At 40.0% G+C, this 26049-nt stretch overlaps 1 protein-coding gene across 5 annotated transcripts in view; it reads right to left on the bottom strand.

Annotated features, from left to right (window-relative positions):
- The window catches only part of TMPRSS15 (transmembrane serine protease 15), a 62984-nt gene that overhangs the window by 6804 nt on the left and 30131 nt on the right, over positions 1 to 26049 (bottom strand). For all 5 annotated transcript variants that reach the window (XR_009557481.1, XM_035114992.2, XM_035114994.2 and 2 more), the window contains exons 14-22: positions 25166 to 25307; positions 17936 to 18025; positions 16725 to 16850; positions 15747 to 15887; positions 14835 to 14945; positions 11802 to 11934; positions 7409 to 7504; positions 5831 to 5880; positions 5187 to 5361 (exon numbers count right to left, since the gene is read on the bottom strand). Coding sequence is in view for 4 of the 5 variants with exons in the window: in XM_035114992.2 (XP_034970883.2) it covers positions 5187 to 5361; positions 5831 to 5880; positions 7409 to 7504; positions 11802 to 11934; positions 14835 to 14945; positions 15747 to 15887; positions 16725 to 16850; positions 17936 to 18025; positions 25166 to 25307 (1064 nt within the window). In the remaining variant the exon portion in view is untranslated. The remainder of the gene's footprint in view (positions 1 to 5186; positions 5362 to 5830; positions 5881 to 7408; positions 7505 to 11801; positions 11935 to 14834; positions 14946 to 15746; positions 15888 to 16724; positions 16851 to 17935; positions 18026 to 25165; positions 25308 to 26049) is intronic.

The raw sequence follows: 26049 nt of genomic DNA, 5'->3' as shown, positions 1-26049 counted from the left end.
TGGGACTATATTTTCCTTAATTGTCCAATAACTACAGTACGAACTGGACCAGTATATGGCAGTGTAGTTGTACAACTTCCTGGGGATACCTCTGCCCATATTTGGCACCCGTATCTCTACCAGATGTCAGGGACTGGCAGGGTCCTGCTGAGTGTGTGATGGAGGAAGGGGGCATAGAGGCTGACCCAGGAAAGAGGGCAGTGATTTATGCATTTTGGTGCCACCCGCGAGGTAGGAGCCAGGGTGGACACAGCCAAAATTGGAGGAGGGGAACAGGGCATGTCAGAAATGGAGGTAGAGGCAGTTTGGGTGAGGGACCTGCTCTCTCTTACCCCCACTGCCCCCAATGGGAGCTTGTATATAAAAAAAACACAGTGACAACTTTCATGTCTCAGGTTAGGCTACACAAACTGGGGGGACGGGGACGGGGGATAAAGTGGCTTGGTCCCACAGTTGCTTCAACTGCTTCACCCAGCACAAACCTGGGAAAGTTTATGTTAGCTACGTAGACACTAGAAGCATGCGTGCGTTTCTATCTGGTGCACTGTAATTGTGTGCTTTTGAAAGTCTTTACTATCGGCTGCTTGTCTTCCTTGGCTGGGTGTGCACAGGACACCATAGTGAGGGATGATCCAACATGGTGGCTTAATTTTTCAAGTCACACTTCAGCTTCCGCCAAGGAACTATGGTGCCTGGGGACACCATTATGGAATACTACTAAATGTTTGTACATTGCTTTCATATTTAAACAGCTTTTCAGATGAATTTAGATTATTTGTGAATAAAGAAAAGTATGTTTGATGGTTACAGACTTAAATTTAACCTGACTTACCACTGCCTGTATTTTGTGTCTCAAACCACTAGGAAGTGCTCCTACCTTGCGGGTTAGGGTGGGTCCTCCCTTGATCTTATATCAGGCGTATGGTATAAACATAGTCAAATTTCAAATTTGGGACAAATCGGTTAATATTTAGACCCTGCTCCTACAGACTGAAATTTTGCCTCACTACGAGTGATGAAAACATAGGAATTTGACTCATTTATTCTCAGTATGTTAAATTGTGAACTAATAAACATAAATTTTAGATTTTATGTAGAGCAATAATAGTTGCATACTATTATTTTCTGCAATATTTATTTATTTAAGATAAAACATTTTGATAATTTCCATGAAAAACCAATGGTTTTGAACAAATTATATGGAACAATTAAGCAAACGGTGTACTAAACAAGTAAACATAAACAATAAACAATAAAACAACACTCATATTATGTGTTGCATCAAAACATCACATTATACTTAATTACTTAGGTATAAATTGTACTAAATGCTTACATTTTGTGTAATTAATAAAATTTAACAGAGGAGCATATTTCAATTGTTTCATTGCCTGATGGAAATTACATTGGTGGTCATGTTACACCGGTTGATAGCAAGGTGAAATCTATTGCAAATTCTCTTATCTCATTTCTCAGAGAAAAAGACCTAGTATGAGTCAACTTGCAGCAGTTGCTTGTGATGGGACAAACACAAACATAGGTGCCCCAGGAGGAATTAACCATCTTATTGAAATAGACATTGGTTGGCCATTGCAATTGAATATTTGCCTCCTTGCTGCCAATGAACTGCCTCTACAACATCTCATCATTTAGCTAGATGGACCCACATCTGGGGCTAACACCTTTTCAGGGCATATTGGGAAATTACTGCCCAGTGTCACTGATTTTTGAATATAAATGCTTTGCACGAACAGATTCAATCCCAGAAAAGCCATAAGTAGTTTGGAAAAATCTATCTACTGACAAAAAGTATTATTTGTGGCAAGTTACATCTGCACTCATCTCTGGAGAATTCAGCAGTGACTTACAGCTGCTCAGAATTGGCCCATGCAGCCATAGCAGGTGGCTCACTACCGTAGTGCCTGTTGTATCTGCCGGCTGTATGGAACAAATGATAAAATGGTCAGAAACTGACACATATGAGCCACCAATAATCAGGAAAATGCCAAACAATGAACTGTTAAATATTGTTACCACTCCATTAACAATTTCAAAATTCAAGTGCAATTCGCAAATGGTTGAACGTGCAGTGAAAGGGGTTGCTAGAGCATCTAGGATAGTTATTGGAGAGAAAAGACGTGATGCTACCATCAAAACAACAATGAACAATCGCTCTAAATTCCCAAAACAAAGACAAATAAGGACTTTGCACCAAAATAGACGTTTAGTATGAGGCATAAAAGCATATTTTTAGCATGATATGGTGTACATGCACAATGTATAATATTGCATAAGGCATAATTATATTAATTACACAAAATGTAAGCATTTAGTACAATTTATACCTAAGTAATTAAGTATAATGTGATGTTTTGATGCAACACATAATATGAGTGGTGTCTTATTGTTTAATGTTTATGTTTACTTGTTTAGTACACCGTTTGCTTAATTGTTCCATATAATTTGTTCAAAACCATTGGTTTTTCATGTAAATTATCAACATGTTTTATCTTAATTAAATAAATATTGCAGAAAATAATAGTATAATATAAGATCAAGGGAGGAAACATTTTCCAAAAAAAAGTTTTTTATGACCCACCCTATTGCGGGTGGCACCAAAATGCATAAATCGCTGCCCTCTTTCCTGGGTCAGCCTCTATGCCCCCTTCCTGCCTCTATCAAAGTTTCTGTTGCTTTTTATTTTCTTTAACAAAATGCTGCCTTCAATAGAGCCGACACAAAGCAATAGCTTTATTTTACTGACAGTTACACTCTGGGGCTGAAATCACTATGAGCTGATGTGTTAATGAGGTGTTAATGGTTTTGGGGGAGATCTAAAAGATTGCTAAGGTAGTACGGGTATTAGAAGCAACTGCATTGTTATCTTGTTGTAAAGGGAAACTGTGTGTGGAGTCAAAATTACCCTTAGGTTCTTTGGAGACAATCAGTGGATCGACTTCACCCAATTTTGGGCATGACAAGCAGAAACTCAACACTATTCATTTAAAAATCACAATATTTCTTGGTTTTCAAAAATACTTGGGCAGTGGCAGGCATTTCCTTCTAGTATTTATATATTTGTGTGTGTGCATATGTATGTGTATGTATGTATATATATATTATTAATATATATTTAACATTTTGCTGATAAACTGTTGATTATTTTTCATTTCAGTTCAGTTTTTTTAATCAGTGTTGATCAGATTACATGTTACTGAAACCTTCAACAGTCTATCAGAATGTGAACATATTTATTGTAATGTATCTAATACAGTCAAAGCTCTTCACTTCTAAAAATGGAATCCAGTTTAATGATTCTTCAATTTACTTGCAACCTTATATCTCATCAGTTAGAATAGGGGATATAAGCAAGTAACAAGTGATTAATGTAAAGTTATCTACATGAAATATGCTACACCAGGCTAAGTGTATCTGCATTACTCATCCAACATGCTGCCAGTGGTATCATTAAGAAATGACCTCATATGTTATAAAGGTAGATTCAGCTTCACAGCCCAGTATACAACCCATCCATGTAAGGCAAAATAAGCCCAGGTATTCGTGTTTGACCACTAGAGCAATGAATTGCACTCTGCAGTGTAAGTGGTATTAGCAAGCACCCCATTTGTCACTGACCAAGCTGTCATTTAGCCTTTGTCATAAAAGCACAATAATATACTCCTGAGCCCTCTTCCTTTGACTGCTATAAAAAAGACCCCTCTTTTCTCAAAGCTGCATAATCACAACAGGTGGGTGAAGATTCCAGGAGACCCCAGAGGGACATCACCATTTGTTCTCTAGGGAAGGGAGGGAATCAGTAGTGTCTCCTATACTCCAAGAGGCCGCTGGTAGCAAAGGGCTACAAGGGAGGTGGAGGATCCAGCCTCCAAGGAGTGTGCCGTAGCTATTGTTGCTGGAGCAGCATGGGTGGGCCAGCCCTGACTAGAGCTAAGCTTCATCACAAGAAACACAGCATGCAACAAGGATAATGAGCCCTTTGCAGTGCCAGGATTAAATGTTGATATCATGAAATGATATAACATGAAATTTCACATGATCCCTAACCCTGATCATTCATGTTGCTGAGTTTGAAGATTTTTCAGCTTCAAGCTGTAGGGCACCCCACCCCCAATGATTCAAGATCAGAGTGACATGGACTAAAACAGGTAATGGGGTCCTACACTGCGTCATGGCCATTTCCCCCAAGCCACATCTACCTGCTCCATACCTGATGCCATATGACATCAAGTGTGGGGCAAGTAAAGCAAAGGCTGCAAAGAAATCTTTGGGAGCCTTAAAGTTTATTCTTGATATTACCCAGCAAGAAGAGCTGTTTTTGGTGTCAAAAACCTAGCCCTGCTGGATTTATGCAGGAGCTCCCAATCTGAGCTTCTGCAGTTGATTTCTGCAGAAAGTGGTGCTGAGTTTTGACAGGAATCTTTGCAGCCCCAGCTTGAATTCAAGCCATGGCTGCAAAGATCCATCCTTTGCAAGCCCAGTTTAGCTCAGCTGGTAGAGCATGAGACTCTTAATCTCAGGGTCATGGGTTTGAGCCCCACGTTGGGAAAAAGATTCATGCATTGCAGGGGGTTGGACTAGTTGTCCTTTGTGGCCCCTTTCAGCTCTATAATTCTATGTTTCTATGAAATTAAAGCTGGGGTTGCAAAGGAAAGAATGAAGAACCAGGCGTGTACCTGACAAAAGTGGCCTCTGAAAGATGGGCCAGATTGATTTATCCACTCAACCCTGATTTTATGTTAGCTTATGGCTCTCCCCAAAATGGCAAATTAAGCGCCATAGTTCAGTTGTAGAGCACTGACCTCTATGTGCAAAAGGTCCCAGGCTCACGCCCTGCTATGTCCCCATAGGGTTGGGAAAGACCCCTGTTTGAAACCTAGAGAACCAAAGCCAGTCAGCATTGACAAATTGTTTATCTATTTAAAGTATTTTAATACCACCTTTTATTTGAAATCACAAAGCAACATGCTAAAATTGCAATAAAACAACAACATAAACAGAATCTAAATTAATAAACAGCGTCATACAGAAGCCAAGGAATACTAAGCAAGATGCACTAATGGTCTGACTTGGTATAAAACAGCTTCCTAAATTCCTAATTCCTGCTAAGCTATCAGAAGTAAAAGAACCAGGTACATATTACAAATTAAGGATAGAATTAAGCTTACCCATATACACAATGTGCAGCAGAGACCAGCCATTCATTGCTGACAAGAGATGCTCCACAAACTGGCCTGGAATTGAAACGTAATGAGACCATCCAAGGCCAAGCACCTTCTGGAGCATCAGAACCACCTATAATTTTCATTCCATGTTCCTGAGTAATCAGCCTTTCCCCACATGCTACCATTAAAAGAAAAAGTTAAAGTTAAATCCAGGTCATTTGTGGGGCTCAAAATCAAGAAGGAAGTATAATGACTTTCCAAAGTGTTGGAATTTCATTTGAGAGTGCCTTCTTTATGATCAGTTTATGATCTCTAGGACTACCCAGAGCTACATTATTTGAGTCTACTATACCTACAGATATCTGAGGCAGATATTTGGGGCAACTGCCCATAGTGGAGATCCTTTCTCTTAGAGCCTTCACGTAGCACGAAGATGGTTTTTTTCTGGAAGCCCTTAAATATTATTTTATTTGCACTGCCTTTTGGTGCCCTAACTTACGCAAAGATTGACAATACATTTTGCTCCTGTGAAATCTATTTTATACATGTTAACTATAAAAAACCTTATTGTTACATATAATATGGTAAGAGAAAATGTACGTGGTGCAGAAATTATGTGCTAAACTTTTGAATGTTCATACACTCACGTTTATTGTTGCATTGCAGGTGAATCACTGAATTATTGAGACAATTTGCCCTAGAATGAGAACACAGTAATTGTATTTAAGGTGTTTAGTGAAAACAGATTTTCATTACCTGTTGGAACACCATAAGGTTAGTGACATGGTGCTTCTCACCAGATACATTTAAATTTTTTTTGTTAAAAATATGCAAGTATCTTTAAGGATTATGTAAAGTCTACACTGCTGGATAATCTACAAAAAAGTCACCTCAATCCCTGTACTTCCTTAATCATTAATATTAGGGAGTATGCACATTTTACAATAGTTTATAGACTTTCACTACTCTAGTAAGAAAACAGTATTGCTTTCTTATATGTTTACACAGTCATTTGCCACTAGAGATCAGTGTGACCAAAGATTTTAAAATGTTAGCTTGCTAGGAAGCAATACTTACATAGATATAACTCTGCTCTGTCAGGACTATCTTAGCTTTGCTCAGAAGATTGAGAAATATTTGGTCAAGAAAAAAAGAAGATAGATTCCACAACAGTAAAAGACCACAGTTCAAAATGACTGTAGTATTTCTGTGATCCAGGGGCTTGAAGAATATTTCATTAGCCTGCAATTCATCTGAGCCCCAGAGGCTGTGACTGTGCCTTTAGTTAACATATCACAAATCAGTAAATATCAACAAGCATCATGCATAAAAATTTGCAGATAAATAGAAGACAACTGCACAAATGGAAAAAAAGAATACACACAGTGAGAGACTAGGGGCTTCTGCCCCTGCTTGCATTGCTTGCCAAGGCTGCCTCCTCCAACCAACCCCTCACTCTATTGCCAACCCCCTACTCACCTATGCCAATCCCCTAGAACTTCCCACCTGATGCAACTGGTACTATTGGCCCTGGAAGCTCCCCTCCCACCCTATCCCCAACCACAGGGCCGTCTCAAGCAGGTCGGGCGCCCTGGCACGCAGATCGCTCCGGCACCCCCACCCTGCGCGGCTCTGCTGTGCAGCGCCCCCCTGCCGGCCCCGCGCCACCAGGACTAGCCCTAGAGCCAGGCCTGCCCAACCGTATGCCCTCAACCCAGGCCATACCCCTCACTGGCCTTGCTTCACACACTGCTTGTGAGGAGAGTGCTATAAAAGGAAGATGAAAGGCAAAGTCAACGGGGTCAAATCTCCAGAGGACTTGGAGGTTGTTCAAAATCACAATAAGCTCAGGTAGACTGCATACCACAATTCAAGAGGTACTACTAGGGCCAAGAAGATACCAGCATAGTTAACACGCAGAGAAAAGGTAGCTGTTAGAGGCAAGAAGGCTTCCTTCAGGAAATGGAAGTCTTGGCCACATGAGAAGAAAAAGGAAGACTAACTTTGGCAGAAGAGATGCAAGCAAAAAATAATGGATGTAAATTATCCACTATACCATTGGGACTGACCTGCAGATTCTGCATAGCCCTCTCCTAATGCCACTAGCATGATCCCTTTTTATAAAAGATGAAGGAATAATATGACAAGCTGAATTTAAAGAAATAATAATAATGTGCCCTAAGCACAGCTTAAATTGTTCATTATCATAAGTTTAGAATACTTACTTGGGTGTTAGTATTAAATTGTTGTTGGCTGCTTTTGTAACTTCCACATAAAGTCCTGCCTGATCAAATAAGACAGGATACGATCTATTCACACTTCTACAAAGGAAAACAATGCTTGGAATATATTCTTAATAATAATAATAATAATAATAATAATAATAATAATAATAATAAACCTTCTAGAAACAATTATGTCAAATGCCTTAGTAATAATATAGCAGTGGCTTTAAGAAATGGTCTGATGGATTTCTTCCTTCCTCTTCCTCAATGAATCTTCCCATTATAGATACATGTCACTCAACATCTGTGATGTATGGAGAAATATGGCCAGTAAATTGAGCAGTCAGAATACGACAGCCAACAATTCCTGTGATCACAATGGTACTTTGCCCAGCCATCACTGTGTTGTACTGTTTCTGGAATGGGACTACACATGAACTTGCCAGGCACAATCCATTTGAGAGAAGGGAATCAATCCACTTACCTTCTTCCTTCAACCAGTGATGATAGTAAAATTTATTACATATTCTTAAAATGTTCAGTTAGGAAGGATGCTCTACATGGACCAATGCACTCCCTGGTTTCAGTCCAACCATATCAAATGAAGTATTATTATTATTTTACTGTACTTGACTGTAGTAAACAGCTACAGTCACATGATCTTCTGTGGATGTAAGCATTACACATGAAATCATGAGCTTCTATACCTAAAGCAGGCTTTGGGGACCAGAGCAAGAAAGTACCGTGCATATTTTCTCCATGAAAGCTAGAATATTATTCCTGAACTCCATTCCATTTTATAAATCCTAGCATGTTTTAATTTAGGTGAGCAGGAGAGAAAGTTAATGTCTAACCCTTAGGACTTTCATTTTACTTACTCATTAGGTCCAGTCGCGGACGACTCTGGGGTTGCGGCGCTCATCTCGCTTTATTGGCCGAAGGAGCCAGCGTACAGCTTCCGGGTCATGTGGCCATCATGACTAAGCCGCTTTTGGCGAACCAGAGCAGCGCATGGAAACACGGTTTACCTTCCCGCCGGAGCGGTATCTATTTGCACTCTGACGTGCTTTCGAACTGCTAGGTTGGCAGGAGCTGGGACCGAGCAACGGGAGCTCACCCCGTTGCGGGGATTCAAACCGCTGACTTTGTGATCAGCAAGCCCTAGGCATTTTACTTACCATTGACTTAAATAACATTTAATTGACTTAAATAACATTGACTTAAATAACATTTAATTTTAGAATGACGGTTCTGTATGACATGATTTGCTCTTGTGCATTGTGGTGGCAATACCCAGTAGGACTCTTCATGCCCATTGTGATAAAATATTGAGGAAATGAAAATATAGGCCAAATATCAGCAGAGCTCTAGAATGCAAGGCTAAACATGCAGAAGTCATTGGGCGATTGGCAAAATATCCTGGAAGCTAAAAACTAGGCTAGCTAACGCTAGTGTGGAAATACAGCTGGAGAACAATCCCACACTTGGCAGGAAGATGGACTAAGTGACCTAGCAGGTCTTTTCTATCTGCAGTTTCTTTGATTTTATGATTGACTTTGCTCTTGCCACTTTACCAAAGTGCTTGGAAGCAGCAGGATATGCGCAGAGGTTTGAGGGTCTGGCAGAATACAATACATTCATTATAAAAAGAATACAGTACAACATAGTCATCTTCCCCCAAAATTTCAAGCAACGGGGATGCTGTTGTAGTTAGCTGAAGCACACACACTGTGAGCTAAAGACGGCCCTAAACCACTCTTTCTGTTAAGCTGGTCAGTTTTACACACTGTTCCTCAAGTCATTATCAAGAAGAATGATGCTGAGCACATGCACAGCCCCTCTGATTTACTTCTCCTTGTCACCATGGGAAGACCAGACATTTCCAATTTGATCAGCGGTTAGTCTTTTTCCTCAGGAAAAGGCTAAGTAAAAAGTGAATTTCCTCATAAATCTCAACTGAAAAGAATGAACTCCTTTAAAAGATCTGCCTGCTCCACAAGCTGTTTTAGCTGCTCAATTCAGTGCTATTTCCAGTTCAGTGCAAGAGAGAATAAAGCTACAGTGCATTGCTTGCAAGTCTCATTAGGTACTGGACAATGCTCAGAAGGACATCACTAGCATCAAATGACAACTCCCTTTGCTCATGCCCATGCAGTTTTTCAACTATTAGGGTGGTATTCAGCTATATTTTATTCAGAGTAGAACCATTGAAATGAATGAGCATGGTTTAGGGAGTAAACCAGATCCAAGATCTGCCAGGGTGTGACTTAGGATCCATCATACCATGCAGCTGGGGACCTAGGCTGAATCTTAACTCTACTCAATCACATTGCCTGATACCCTGGCAGAAGTGAGGCCAGCAAAAAGGATGGAGTAGTTCAAACCACACAATGGAAGTCAATAGAGAGGGCCCAGTCCTCAGAAATCTGGTCCTAGCTCACCCTAATGCCCCACACCACTCTGAAAGAGCACTTGGGTAGAGGTGTGAACACTCCAGGGAACATACTTCACAAATAGTGGGCACTCTGAACACTTTCCCTACAAAGTGCAAATAGGGAAGAAACAATATTGTCATGCTCATGCTAACATCACTTTCCCAAGCGTTTTCTCCCCACAGCAATGCACCAGCAGTAGCAGCTGCAATTAGGAGATCCAGTAACAGCAGCAACTGCCCACAAGGAGCAGCAGCCACAGAAAGCAAGGTCAGTTCAGGTAGGGGGATCTTCAACAGAAGACCAGGCAACACCCCCATTCCCAGTGAGGAGGGTTGCCTGCTAGTGTATCTCACCAAACACCTCATGGTTGCCATTGCTGATCTTAGGGAAAGCCTCTCTGGCCACAGCAGCCCCACTGGTATCCTAGAAGAGGTCCCTCCTCTCCCAGCTGGTCACAGCTGATGCCAAGATAATGCTGAGTGCCTGACAGGTGCTCCTGCCAAGCAGTGGTGTTGCAAGTGTCTTGCTGCTACTGCTGCTGTGAAAACCACTGTCCTTGGCAGGCTACCCTACTTGGCTTAATGGCAAGGACTGAAATGATACCTACAAGAACATTTAAGGCTGCCCACCCAGGTGGCCATCGTGCAAAGCCTGTCTCAGGATGAGGTGATCATCGGTCCAATCCTGTCAATGGAAACCATCTGTGGGGTGGATTTCCTAACAGGTGCATGTCCCTGTAGAGGAGATGGTGTATAGAGGGGGAGCTGGGCCTCTGAGTGCCTGGAAGCTACAGGATGGAAGGGCAGCCACCTTCATGCTGATAGCATCCTTAAGGTTAAGATGATGATGGTGATGATGATATCATCAATTGTATGTTATAGCATTCTATACTTTTCTTTAAAATAGTGCTACTAATAGATGCTGGTAATACTCCATTTAAGAAGATGTCTTCTAAAACTAAAGAAAGAAGGCAGAGTGCATTGGCCAATGCAGGTTTTCTGAACAATTCAGCATTTGTTATGAAAGTTTCATTTATTTATAAAAGACGTTGCGGAACTAAATCAGCTATACTCCACAACACATTCAAGAGCGTGCCTGTCTTAGGGCCCTTCCTGCATTCCTGCTCTTTCTCAAAGCAGTGTCATAAGCTGTAGTAGAAGAACAAAAATATAAAAATATAACCTCATAGTATTGATCCACTAAAAATGATGCTCTATATTAGGGAGGGGAACCTGTGGCCCTCCAGATAAAACTGGACTTCAGCTATTGTCATCCATGATGATTCAGCTAGGGCTGATGGGAACTGAACAATAACTGGAGAGCCATAGGTTCCCCATTCTTCATCTACATTTTCATTGGATAATCACACATGTATGTATACTGTCCTTTGCAAAGTTGGCCACTCTTCTACCAGATATAGCTATTATGAAGCATATACAGTAGGGTGATGACTTTTTCATTTTTTCCCCTCAAAAAATATTTCCTGTAGCCCAAGTGGATGAACTTTTGCCTATTAATGACTAAAATGAGGTATATTCCATTGAAATATTTAAAAAGGTTACGCACAAACCATTTTTAATTTTTTTGTTTGCCATTTTACCATTTCATAAAATTGTATTAACAATTCTATATATATTTCGTATCAAATTTCGACACAACACACATTCCACAATCCTATATAATGTTGTATATATGTGACTCTAAAGCTTGGGTTCAATTTTATATCTGCTTACAGTGACTTCAAAAATGGTCAAAAAACTGATAAATAAAATTTTTAAAATCATTTTGTGCGTGAGGTTTTTTTAATCAAATCTCTTTATCAAATCTCTTTGAAAGTAAGATTTTATCTAATCTTTAATGAAAGCTCATCAAATTATGATACAGGGAAATGAGGTTGTAAAAAAGTCATCACCCTAATATACAGTCTGAAACATAATGAATTAAACAGCCTTACTTACCCAAGTCCCAACCAGTGACAGACACTGCTTGACAATGGTTCATCCCATGCATCTGCACAAGCTGTGTACCATTCATTCTCAACCTTGAACTGGACCAATCCATTGAAGCTGAGAGAACCATTGACCAAGCACACTGTTGACAAAGTAAATAGACTCAGAAGTAAACTTCTAACAGTGCACTATAGATTGTAGAATATTTCAACTCATGAAGAGGAGGCATGGGCTCAACTTAAGGAATCCTAGCCAAGAATGGGAAAAGGGAACTAAGACTTGTGCTCCTTCTCCCTAATTTAGGTGTTTAGAAAGCTACTCTGAAGCCAGCCATAGTGTGTGTGTGTGTGTGTGTGTGTGTGTGTGTGTGTGTGTAAGGTTGGGTCCTGAAGCAAACACCATTGCCATCATGAACCCATTACCTGTAACCCAAACAGGATGGCTAACACTGTACCATGGTTACTCCTGAATGGCCAGTAAAAAGCTTCCATCTATGAGCTTATTGCAACTGTATGTTGCTTAGCATCCCTTAGGTGCATCTGTGGATGGTATGATAAGTACACTGCTAGAGAAAACATATGGACAGAAGATTTTACAGATGCCTTAACCAATAAAAGAGGAACAAGAAAGGTCACTCCAGTGGCAAAGTACATGCAAATAAAGTATTTCATATTGCGCTTTAGGGATTGGTGTTCAATTAACTATAACCACAGCCACAATTTTATGGGAGTAACATTGAGCAAATAAATACTTGTATTATTCAGATTTTAAACCTTCTATAGAAATTACGGCCAACATTTGCAGGTTCCTATTTGTTTAAAAAATAATAAAGTATAGGTGTTGTTGTTGTTTTTTTAAAAAAGCTTCTGCTACAAAAAGTAGACTATAGATAAAAAATTCCTCTTTAAATATAGCAAGATAGGATGTATTGGGAGCATTATTTTGCCTTTGGACACATATACCACTAATGATATAGCCCAAGATACCTGCCAACAGATGTCTAAGAGTTTTACTACTACATAACAGTTATGATTTATCTAACATAAGCCAAGGAAATACGTGTCTCCAAGTCTAAACATCCACCCACAGAAACGATTGTGTCAGACAGCTCTTTGTCTGTGAGAGCAATTTCGTTTTTTAATTAAAAAAACAGACCCTAGCATCATTTTAACATCAGTTCTGCATATAAATTGGTGCACAGAGACCATTATTTCTGTTTTATGAGAAACAGAGCTATGTATGGAACATTTAATTTTGGAAATAACTACCTCCACAGATGGTACTGTGACAACAGCTGTCATAGTTGTCAAAGTAACCCACATATGTGTTGCAAAAGAGTTGAAATGGTGCTCCCCTGCAGCTGTTTTATGCTCCTTTCAAACACTTTTATCAGGCTTACACTTGATCCTAAACTCGTTTGCTTGAAAGTGAGCTTGAGAATTTAGTCCTAAGCATGCTTTTTAAATAAACATTGAAGTGAATAAATAGGATGTTGCAGAGACAGTAAGTCCACAGCTCCTACGTGTATAGGGAGGCCCTGTATCAGAATGAATACATTCTGGTTGAAGATACTAGGCTGCAAGTCTCAGTCCTCAATAGTTGCTTCTTTCAGTACAGTGGAAACAGACCTGCACAAGGAGTCTAAGGTTCTAGTTCTAAGTCTAAGGGATATCATGTACAGATCTCCCTTTGCCACTAAAATGAACAGAGCTCACAAAATATCATGTGTATTCTCTGGCCCAGGGCATACTAATTCAGAGAGGGTATGTGCATAGATACTGAGTACAGAGCTCATTTGGATCTTCACTCTGGGCATCAGTCTGCTTTAAATATTGTATATGTATAGAGGAGGAGAAAGCGCTGCGTTCTCCTCCTCCGTTCTTCTCCCGCAGCCGCCGACAGGAAGAAGACATCCCAGGGTTCGGAGAAGCACTTGCGCAGCGCTTCTCCGAACCCTGGGACCTGTCCTTGCTGTCGGCGGCAGGGGGCAGGAACGGAGGAGGAGAAAGTGCTGCTTTCTCCTCCTTCCTTCCTCTCCCCCAGCTGCCGACAGGAAGGACGCGCGCACTCCCCCCCGCCTCCTCCAACCGCCGCTCCTCACAGCCAGGGAGGGTTGTGAGGAGGCCTTTGCCGGCCTCCACCCTCGCTTCCCTGACGTGCCCTGCAGTGAGGCGGTGTCCGGCGGGAGCGGCGGTTGGAGGAGGCAGAGGGGGGGGGAGAGTGCGCGCATGCAGTCTCTGCTGTCCAATCCCTGTATCCCTGGGGCACATGCGCAGTACCCCAGGGACACACGGGACAGCTTGGACGCAGGGACAACTTGGACTTTATTATATAGGATACAGCAGTTTGTAACATGGTTTACTTTTTGGTTGAGAATCTTGGCCTGTGTGAAAGTTTCAGTAGGGTCAATGGAATGAAGCCTATTACAGTAAATATAAATCAATGGGTAGATTGTTCCCATTGAGATAAAGCAGCTTGTACTGCTTCACATACAAAAAAAAGGCCTTCACCTACCAGAAAAGTAGATGTGCAAGCAGGGCACATCTACCGGTACTATGAAACAGTACATCTTTCCAAATGTACCCTTGCCTACTTATGCCATCCAGTTGGGTTGTTGTTATAATTCCTTTGCTTGATCCTATAACCCACTCTACAGGTATCAGAGCTCAGGAGTTATAGCACTTGTCCAGTGAAAACAAAAATTCCATAAAGAAGTGTTAGGTTGACTTAGTTTTCTAATTAGTGATCTCTGTAAACAGAGTTCTTAGTTCTTCATATTTTCTTGAGAGAGATTAGCACAGGCAAGGCTTGGTGATGTCACCATCAAACAAGATAAAGTAACTGCTATAGAAGATCAAGGATTGTTCATTGCACTTAGGTAAGAAAGGTTTGTGAACTAGCTGAGATAGTAAAGCAAAGTTGCTAAAATCTACTTTCCTCCCAGAAGATATTCTATATATCACAATTTCTTATTGAGTTTTTTTTTTTACTTATTCAATTAGAAGTGGGTAGCTTGTTTTAGTTTTTGAAATAAATACTTACCACAGTCTGATTCATCAGAATTATCTTTACAGTGCTGTGATTGATCACAAAGGTAAACCAGCGGGATGCATTCTCCACTTCCACACTGATAATAATTGGGACCACAGGGATCTGTAAAATAAAAATATGTATCATTGGCCATAAAAATGTAGCATTTTAATTATTGTACTGAACTCAAATTCTACATAATGTTAATGAACACAATCTGAATCCATTTTATCTTTAGAAACTTGAGGCAATTTTCTGGTCTCTCATGAGTAAGGGCATTCTTGCAACTCCTGTGATAAGGGCTTACAATTCGAAATGGGGTTTAGCTAACCTCTTTTTGTGAAGAGCTACTAGATTACCCTGATAACCAACATTAGCTCAACAGCCACCTCTTCGTTCCTCCATCTGTCATCAGAAGAAGGTGATTTGCAGTGGGGAAAGAGCAGGGGGGACACTTAACCCTTTTCTTCATACTATTTCCTCTCTGAAAGCCCATGCTTTCTTAAACCCATGTTTCTAAGGGAAACACAGCCTGGCATCCCACAGGAAACAGAAGTGTATGGGTTGACAAGGAATCTCAGGGGAAAGTAAGAAGAGGGCAATTCCCCCCCCCACTGGTTCTTTGCAGCAAATCATCCCTGCTGAGCTTCTTTGGAGTACAGAATTAGCCATTTGGCTAATGCTAGGCAGAATAACTGAAAGTTAGTGTGTAAGATGTAGATTAGCCCAATAGAGGTCCTGATAAATGTGAATTACAATTGAAGGCTTTAGCCTTGTACACTGTAATAGAGGAAGCTCCATTAAACCCAATGAAACTAACTTCTGAGTAGACATGCATAGGATTGCACTGAAACAAATCTTTGTGCACAGTTTCATGTGCCCTTTTTAAATGTTTGATTAAAAATGTGTAAGTGTGAATCTCACCTGGCATGCCTAAATGGTATCCTGTAGTGAAATTGGCTGCAAATCCTTTCTTAGTTACAGAATCATCAGTAATGAAGAATACAGTCATCTGATGAGTCGTAGAGAATATATCTGGCACTGGGGACTTTCCTGTATATACAGCTACCCATAGAGAAAACAGAAAGATGTATATTTTAGATATAGGTCAAATGCTTTCTGCTTAGAAATTGTGTGAAGTGTTGTTACACATAAAAATAAGACAAAAAAAACCCCAACCCCATAATTTTATGTGTGAAAAGAATGCCATTGTCCTTCATCTATATCTAGGGGACACAGTTTTTCAAGACCAGTCTAGAAAAATTATCCTGAATTCTTTCAAGATGTTTCATCCACATATATTGGTGAATTCTGCCCAAACTGGAATTTGTGGGGAAATGGGCCTGAAATGGAACAAATCATCTGTAATCTATTAGCAGTTCTGGTTCAAGCAAGTTGTGGGTTCACTACTAGAATCTGCCACATATGCAGGGAAGCCTATCTACCACATTGTGGTAAAACATGGTACAATGGTGCTACAACAATGCCTGACACCCTGAAGGCCTTAGTACACAGAAACCTATGGAGCATCATGGGATAAACGACATTTCAGAGTCTGTAATTCTTTTAAACCATACCAGCCAATTTGGAAGTTTCAGTGAAATCTGTGTGAAAAGCCCACCAAATTGTTTCCATGGTGGAACCTGCCCACTTCTAATTTCACCTGCATTGTTGAAGCTAGTGTTATTGATGCTATACTTTTAAGTCTAGCAAGGATAAACCATCAAAATATTATCTCATGCTCAGCTCAGTGAAATTGTCACAAATGTACTACAAGCAACTTTCATTGTGTATTTTTTTTGTAAAAAACTAACCAACTAAGGTCACCTGTGTTTTCCAGAAAACATGAAATACTGCTCAACCACACACAATATTCTGCATAAATCTGTGGGTTATACTTGCCTAAAAATAAAGAACCAGTTCCTGTGCCATCTCTGATTTCTACAACGTCATTAATATTTTCCAGATCAAGGTACTGGAAATGAAGTTGGATATTTTTTCCTTTCTCTGCATTTAAATACCATACACCTAGGAAATAAAAGACAAAGAAAAACAGTCCCCTTGTTTTATAGATATACTAGAGCTTCAATTTATCAACATCTTCAACATCTTCACATACAGAGATAGGAGTAGCAGCTTACGCAAAGAGGCAGACATAACAACATTCTCTTCTAGTCTGAGGATGAATATAAACCCAATTCCTGCCTCATGTGAAGTCACTCCGGCAAGTCACTTCTTCCATTTTTGCTCTACCTTTCAGTATGAATATCTTTGAACATCAATACATTTACTTGGAATTATCTGACTGTGTTCTATGCATAGCTGCCAAGTTATCCCTTTTTTTAAGGGAAATTCCCTTATGCTGAATTGGCTTCCTTGTGAGAAAAGGGAAAACTTGGCAGCTATGGTTCTATGTAATAGTGTGCTATTTTACACTAGGGATACTGAAGAAAATTGATTCAATTTGCATTTAGAGGCAATCATGCCTAATTCATCCTTTCTGAAACAATGAGAACCAAAACACAGGAATCCTTGAAATCCATACTTTTCTTAATTGTGCGATGCAGTTCTCCAGTCAAGCAGTGTCTACAAAAATGCATATATTCTGTGTAAGTATACATAAAAATGCATATATTGGTGAAAATAACAAACAAAGTGCATTTTATTAGGGGAACTGCTTGCAAAAATATGTACATTAGTCAAAACTGCATACAAAATGTGTTTATTAGAAAAATAAATGCTCATAATTATTATTAGTTTTAAAACAGCAAATTACTGCAGAAATGTGGGGAGGAGTTTAAGATTGGAAGAATGAGAAACTGAGAGAACTGAAATTAACAGTCCAGTCCACCCCTATTCCACATCAAATAAAAGAGGGAATGCAACCATTTTTGTGCAGTGTTTAAGCACTGTGTACCTTTCTAGGCTCCTAGTAGGTTCACAAGATTTTCATCATGTATAAGCACTGTTCATGACCACATACGGTATTCCATCCAGTCTAATAACAGCTTATGATGTAAATGGCTTAACAGAATTTTGCTAAGTGGTATATAAATCTTGTCAAACAAACAAACAAACAAACAAACATTAAGTTCTGAAGTCACAGTACTTACAAGAGGCTAGGTTGGGGTAATTATTAGGATAATTCATGGAACTAAATGTAGTGTTTGGTTCCCACAGATCAAATGGCCCACCGCAGTCAGCTGAAAGGGGGGAAATCATAAAGAAATGACAATTCATTCATTTATTGACTAGTGTGTATCAATACAGTTGCTTACTTTGGTGAAAATTTAGAAGCTGTGCTCCAACCTTGCTCCCTCTTCCATGTAATGCCATTTGAACATATCCTTATCCTTAGAAAGAGTATATGAACCATACATTGCTGTGCACTTCCTCAAAATGTGTGCATTCACATAGGCACAGGATACATGCTTGCATTCATTCATTCGAATGACAAAAGCCCCATGCTTTCGCGAGCCTTTGGTTTCTAAAACTATAACTGGATTAAGATATTCCAAAGAGGTGGAATTTCAAGAGCAGTGTTGCTAACAGAGACACAGCCTCATGGACTTTTGGAACTCTTGGCTTGGTGTCCATTCTTGCACTTCTTAAACACTGAACAGAAAGAGATTTTTGGAGAGTGGCGTTGCTGACCTGGCTGTTTTCTGAATTCCAGGACATATCTTGCTGGGGTAAGCTTAGCCTTATGACTTGTAAACTCTCACTTTGGTTTTCTGTGCTCCTCCTCATCTACTGATCCTTGACTGGCAAAGTCTTGACTGAGGAGAACTGCCTCCCTTTCGAACTTTTCCTGATGCAGAGGAACCTTGCCATTGTTAGCTTCCCACTGCACCACTTCAATGCCCCTCCTTTCCCTTGCACTCACAGCCTTCTGGACATTACAGTCATCTCAATTCTTATCCTCCCTCTACCTTTCTCTTCTCTGAGAAAGCCTTCAATTTATAAGGGTATCCCAGTATCTAGACTAATTCCTTAATTGACACACACTGACCTATGCATTTTTTAAAATGTCTCCAAACCCAGCTCTACCAAATGGATAGTGACCTCTGTTCCAGCTGAATGATGCCAGGCATGCAGTAGAAAAAGGACTGCACTAGACCTAACCCCCCTCTTGTGTTTGATAAGGGCTTATTCCTGACCACAGGAAAGCATTTTTGGATTTGCGTACAGTTATGTATCCCAAGAAGAGTCAGACATGACTAAACGACTAAACAACAACAACAACAACATGTACCCCCAAGTAAACAGGGCAAAATATTATTTTGGGCTCAATAAGTCCTTTTGCCTAAGACATTCTAATAAAAAAATAAACATTTCTCAAGGGGCTAAGAAACACAACATTGTGTTTATAATAAAATCAGCAATGTCACGATCCTGCCTACTGATTTAAAATCAAAATTGGGGATTGCTAACCCCTCCCCTGGAAAATGGATTAGGTCTCCACACTAATTCTTCTGTCCTTGCTAGACACCACAGAATTTGGTGGCAACAGCAGCAAAAGGGAAATTAAAACAGACACAGAGCTGGTTGAGCAGAGAAGTTTAAATCTCTGCACTCAGCCGAGGGCCCTAGAGATGTTTAATTACATAGAAAGTACTTGGGAAGTTCAAAAAGTAGTCTGTTTATCTTATGATGGTTTTTATGGTCCTACAGAAAAAATATGGAGAAGGAAAGAAATGTCATGGGCATTAATGAGCCTGGCAAAATTACTAAGCCTCTCCAATATCTATAATATATACTTAAGTAGAAGATGTATTCTTAAATAATGAAGACCCAAGTTTTAGAATAAAGTATAATTTTACGCTGAATGCCTCACCAGGCAATGTATCTTTTATTCTTTTTCTAACAAGATATATTAACAACTGTCTAGGTACAGATGGCTTGAAAGAAGCACTTACAGGATCAGCTATTATAATTATACCATTAAATCTAATGATAATTTGACAACTCTGTGTGGAACAGATCTTCGTCTATAATATTGCTTCATGCATCCTCTTATACTATGCTATTAGATATACTAATCATACAGGGGCAGAATAAGCATTCAATGGAGAAAGGTTGAGAGCTACATATTTTAAGAAAGAAGCCTCACTCTGGACTTTCTGCCCTAATAACCTTCAAATGTCAAGTCACAAGGTGATGGGGCAAAGATCAGTTTTTAGTACTTCAGGGGTTGGTGCTGAAGACCAGCATGCTTAGCTCTAAAACAGGCAGCTTGTGTATCTGTTTCAAAATAATTTGTTTTCTTTAAGAGAAGTTGATAAGTGAATTAATAAGTTTAAGTATTTCACAATTGCAAGGGGTCCAAATAAGAAAACTTTTTGGAGGATGCGCAGGACGCATGCGTTGTGCACGGCAGAGCCACCGCCGGACCTTAGTGCCATGCGGGGATGCTGCCACGGGATCCTCCACTCGCAGCTGCAGTGGCTTCATCCCTGCGCAGCGCTGGGGATGTTTGCCAGCGGTTCCGCTGCGTAGCGGGGCGTCAGTGAAGGTGGGGAGAAGGCGCTGCCCCCCGGAGAGGAGCCTGGGGCAGAGCGCCCCTATCACCCCTCCCTTCCTACGCCCCTGTCCCCACCCAGAGCACCCTGTTTTCACCCTCCACCCACCTATGGAACATGACCACCAGGTGGAGTTTTCTACTGCTGGACCAAGGGACCTCTGGTGATGGATTCCCTTTCCTTGACATTGGAGAGATAGGATCAGTAGCATCTTTCTGTGCCTCAGTCACCTTCCCTGGGGCACAGGATTGTTCTCACAGTCTATTAACCAAATTACTCCCCCCCCCCCCATTTTCTGGGACAGAGTAAGATTTGTGTAAGATACATTCTTTTTGTTCTCTTATGCCAAATGCAGAAGATCACACCCTTGTATGTGGCACTAAACAGAAAAGCTACAAAGCCCTAGTGACACATTAATAACCATTTACACAGCACTCATCATTCACCTACCTGTATCATACGCTTGACATGCAGTAGATCTATCTATGGCTGCCAAATGTTTGTGAAGGGCAGTAAGCTACAGTTCTAAAGATATTGTAGTTATCATTGTTATCAGCTACTGTATCACTGCTGAGGATAAAACAATAATAAGGGATATTCTAGGTATGTGCATTTGATTCTAATATATGGCTAAAGTTACTGCTATCTTCCATCCCAAAGAAAATATACCCTTATTTTAAAAAAATAAATAAATAAATATATGTATATGTACAAATCCCACCATTTTTTCTATGCATTTGTGGCACATTGAGGCTGAAAGATGGCAGCACTATGGAATCAATCTATGTTTTACATTGAGTGTTAGCACTATTTGCATGTATCACATATTTCAATTTGGCGAAACAATTGGATATACAAGCCACAGAGGAAACCCTCAAGAAACCTGACATCAAGCATAATTTAAGCAGCTCTTGGTTAATGTCATCCATGGTTAGGGCTATAGAGACCAAGGTTATCTGAACTGTTTTCACTCTCCCCATATTGGGACATATGGTGTTAAGTGAAGTGTACTCATACAAACAGCCACAAACTTGTCTCAACAGAATGCTCTCTTACATCTACTGAAAGTTTAAAGAAATTTGGAGTGTGGTCCTGTGAAGACTGTGCCTTGATTGCCTGTCAGTTTTTTTGTTCTATGGACTGTTGGGTGCTACAGTAAAGAATAGACTTGTTTTCATTTTTCAATGTTGGCCAATCTATATGGTTTTCTAGTTGACTGAATTGCTACGTCCAGAGATAGCAAAAAGATGTGCAATAGAAAGAAGCTACACATCAAGTGACATAAATTTAATGAAGATATTGATAGAACTAGAGTCAAGGGAAAACCTCAAGTGAAGTCTATTCTCAACGGATATAAATCACTGGCATTTTGTTTTGGAGCAGGTTTTTAAGGCTGGATAACAAGATGAGGAAAATAGTGCCTCTCTGTGTGTGATCTGATGATTTAAACAGAATCATAGAAGAAAAGTCAAAACCTGAGCTTGGCCAAGATTTGATTGTGTATGATTCCTGTACACTAGATTTCCTATTCATTAATAGGAAACATAGCTCTATTGGCAAAAATAATGTAGAAAAATACTTCTGCTTTTATCTTGAAATGTACTTTCAAGATTGTTCATGGGACCTTCCAAGCCATCAGACTGGAAGATACATCACTTTTCTATGTTTATTTTGAAATTGCGAGGCAATCCAAAACTAAATAAAGGAGTAAGAAAATGTCAGGTACGTGCATAGTAAATTACTTAGGGACAAAAATAAATTCCCAACCAGATGCATGCTGAATGGATCTTCAGTGTCTGTGGCCACCCAGAAAAGCCATATTGGATCTATAGATGGAAGCTCACTGAAAATGTCATCTGACTTCAGTGTTAAAAATTATTACAAAAACAGAATCTCAAGAATGACAAGGCCACATAGTCAGATTTGGAACACTGTGTAAATGGAGCAGCTTCCTTTCGAGGAAAAGGCTAAGGCACTTAAGCATTTAGTCTGGGAAAAAGGCTGAAGATGGAACATGTTAGAAGTTTATAGAACTACGTAAAATGAAAATGAATAAGAGAAAGATAACAGATGCTGCCTAGTGGGGCTGGTTGGGGCATTTAAGAGCAGGGGTAGGAAGAGCCAGAGATCACAGTAGGTAGAGCAACCCCACCTTCTCTCTCTCACACACACAAATTTACACAGAGTTTAAGCAATGGGAAGAGAAGAAAGAGCAAAGCGAATGGCTGGGAAGAGTGTGGTGAAGAGTGCAAGCATGACCTGCCTTTATGTTCAGTAGGCGGACCAGAGTGAAGACCAGCACATGAAGTCTTCCTTCTGGTCTGCCCAGTAGACCATACCCGTCTTTCTTAGAAAGGAACTGCAGCAGCAGCAATGCAAATGGTTGAAAGCATTTTGAATGAATTCTGATTGGTTCAGCGACGCACTCAAGAGTAACATTGTGAGAAACATTGTGAAGCAGACTAGCTGTGGAAATTAGTTTGCAATGGACTATTTTCTGCAAATAGCAGCAAATAACTATGGGTGGTGTCCAACTACAGTGGTACCTTCAACGTACAAACGACTTGACAACCAAATTTTTCGACTTACGAATGGGGCAAATGGCCGCACGTTTACGAATTTATCGACATCTGAACGGAAACCGCGGCAGTTTGATAGGATTTTTTCGACTTACAAATTTTTAGATGGGGTTGCTTCGACTTACGAATTTTTCCGTTTCCAATGCATTCCTATGGGAAATCGCGTTTCCAATGGCGCTTTTCGACTTACAAATTTTTCGACCTACGAATGTGCCTTCGGAACGGATTAAATTCATAAGTCAAGGCACCACTGTATATAGTTTTGTTACTGCAAGGACATTTTGTGTGCAATGGAACTTCCATCCCCTATCATGTCCCCATGTAGAGCAGAATCTGAAAAAAGAGCGATAGATATTAGTGATATACTAAAAGAAGGCAAGGGTGTCCCCCTCCAATGATTTTAAATACCTTGCTATGTTTTAGAATTTCACTAATATCCATCTTTTTAAAAAACATATACAGTGGTACCTCGGTTTACAAAAACAATTGGTTCCGGAAGTCTGTACTTAACCTGAAGTGTACTTAACCTGAAGCGAACTTTCCCATTGAAAGTAATGGAAAGTGGATTAATCTGTTTCAGATGGGTCCGCAGAGTACTCAACCTGAAGCGTACTTAACCCAAGGTATGAGTGTAATTGGTTCCGGAAGTCCGTACTTAACCTGAAGCGTACTTAACCTGAAGCGAACTTTCCTATTGAAAGTAATGGAAAGTGGATTAATCCATTCCAGACAGGTCCGCGGAGTACTTAAACTGAAAATACTCAAACCGAGGTGTACTTAAACCGAGGTATGACTGTATTTCACATCTGGAAATGGGAATATTACAGCAACGTGTAAAGGACGGCCGATCCAATTCCTTTAAAATCACTGATGCTTTGCTGTTGTCTCCAGTGAGTGCTGCATTACAGCTAATGTCTATTGGAGTAGGCTGAGGTAGGCTCAGGTCCTTTTGGTCTGTTGTTTTTGGCAGAACAGATTTAATAATATCAGTAGCATTATAAAAATGTGACAAGTTGAAAGATTGGATTTGATGGTATTCAAGATTTCTGATAGCTCTCCAGGGAAAACAATTTCTAGCATCCTTTAGCAGAAGAAGGAATATAATAAAACTAGACATATCAGCCATCTTTCCCTGGCCGGAGTTAGTATAGAATATACTATTATTTCATTATGTGAAGCAATCTGATCCTGCATCAGAAACTCATTAACAGTTTCATAAGTATGTATGGCTGACCCTTTATCCTTTCCACCCTTGTTATTATTTGTCAGTTCACTGAATGTTCATGAGATATAGGTTAGTGTTTCTTTCTGAAATGGATAGAAATTACTCATGTGCATCATCAGCTCCTTGTCTTTCAGCATCTAACACAACAACAGCAGCAAAATTGGAAAATATATGAATTTAATTAAGACATCCTTCTCCCCCCCCCGCCACAAAAGTCATATCCTATCAATGCTTTCGCTCAGATATCCAGTGAACATCATGTTGTAACATAATGCAATTAATGAGATTTTACATTAGATGACCTGCAAAGTGATGCCATGGATGAATTTGCATCAGTGTGTGACGTTAGTAGGAAGTCTGGATTTTAATAGGCTACAGTTAATTTGGGGGGTGCATTAGAAATATTACACTTTCATCTTAAGGCCAGCAGATAACTTCCAGTTCAGTACATTGGCACCACATAGTGAAATATCCCTCCTTTCTCAAAAACTGGCTTCTGTGTGGCATAAATCAAATACAGTAGCCCTGCTATTTCCCCCATCATCTGCCATGCCAGAAGGTTGAGGGCTAGCATGGGACTAGCTAGTTGTTTGGAGTCAGGGGCTCAAATGTGCTAAATTAGCACAGCCAGTCCCCAAAGAAAGTCCTGGGCAGACATGCCATTCAAAATTTAAAATAGTGGAACAGCAGAGCATTATAACCCCTTGCACCACATAATTGTACAGTGCAGATGAGAGCTATAGTGCAGCAATGCTGATAAGAGTCCAGCCCTGGCAGTGCCAAATCCTTAATCCTCACCTTGACTGGCTGCAGCAAGCAGAACAGCCAGTAGGAAAGAAAGAGATAACATAGGAATGGCTGGTGAAGGGATGTTATTCCTTCTTCAGATATTATGCCTCTAGGTTTGCTTTGTTTTTCTGCCATCAGCTGTTCTACTTGCTACTGATAGCCCCCTCTAAGAAGTAAACCAACCTATAATGAAATGCTTCTGTGATCACAGGAAACAATAATACTTACTGGGCAGCTGAGGGGTCGTAGGGATTGTGGGGACCAAAGTAGGCTCTGGATAAACAGTTTCATTGCAGCCTCCATTTGTCAGGCCAATATCATCAAGGGCAATGCCATCCCATCCCGGTCTTTTAAAGGCATCAAAAGCAACCTTTTAAAAAAAAATTGCACAAAATGTTACACATGCCGTTTCATTTTAGATTTTACTTATTTATTTTACTTATTCTACTTATTTATATATAAATTATATATCACTATTCATAAAAAGATATAAGAGCTATCATATATAAAACTATACAACACAGACACATTTTTAAAATCAGACACACGTGGGAGTAAGACCCCTGGGATTCAGTGATAGGGCTTGCTTCCTAGACATGTATGGGATTCCACTGTTATAGAAGGAATCTTTCTACATTTCTACTTTTAATAAGTAGAAATGTGAGCAGTCATCTTTGTGAACCTTTTAATGGCTTTACAAGGAATTCTACCTCCCCTAAAAGGAATTACTACACATTCAGATTCTCAATACATCTTTAGTCATTTTTGCTAGCGACATTGTTAGTGAATGGAAAGATGACATATGAGTACCTACAGTAGAACTTATGGACCGAATCCATTTTTCAGTACAGGAAAGCTGAAGGAACAATTCTTCAATAGAAAGGTTCTGTTGATTTATTGGACATGTTCGGCCAATAATTTATAAACTAGATCTAAGCACGTTCTCTTTGGAAGCCAAATTTGACAATGTAAGCATAACCAAGTCCTAGAATTGTTGTTTTGGAATTGAAAGGTCCCTGGTGTGAGTCCCAAAAGAAATGGGAAAGTGGGGGGAAGAGACAGAGACTTCATATTGCATTCCTATATGAAGTACTTCCAGTAAATCAAGTAAA

The sequence above is a fragment of the Zootoca vivipara genome, chromosome 4 (assembly GCF_963506605.1).
Source record: "Zootoca vivipara chromosome 4, rZooViv1.1, whole genome shotgun sequence".
NCBI classification, from domain to species: domain Eukaryota; kingdom Metazoa; phylum Chordata; class Lepidosauria; order Squamata; family Lacertidae; genus Zootoca; species Zootoca vivipara.
The sequence above is the reverse complement of the archived record's forward strand: the minus strand, read 5'-3'. Positions and strand labels throughout refer to the sequence as shown.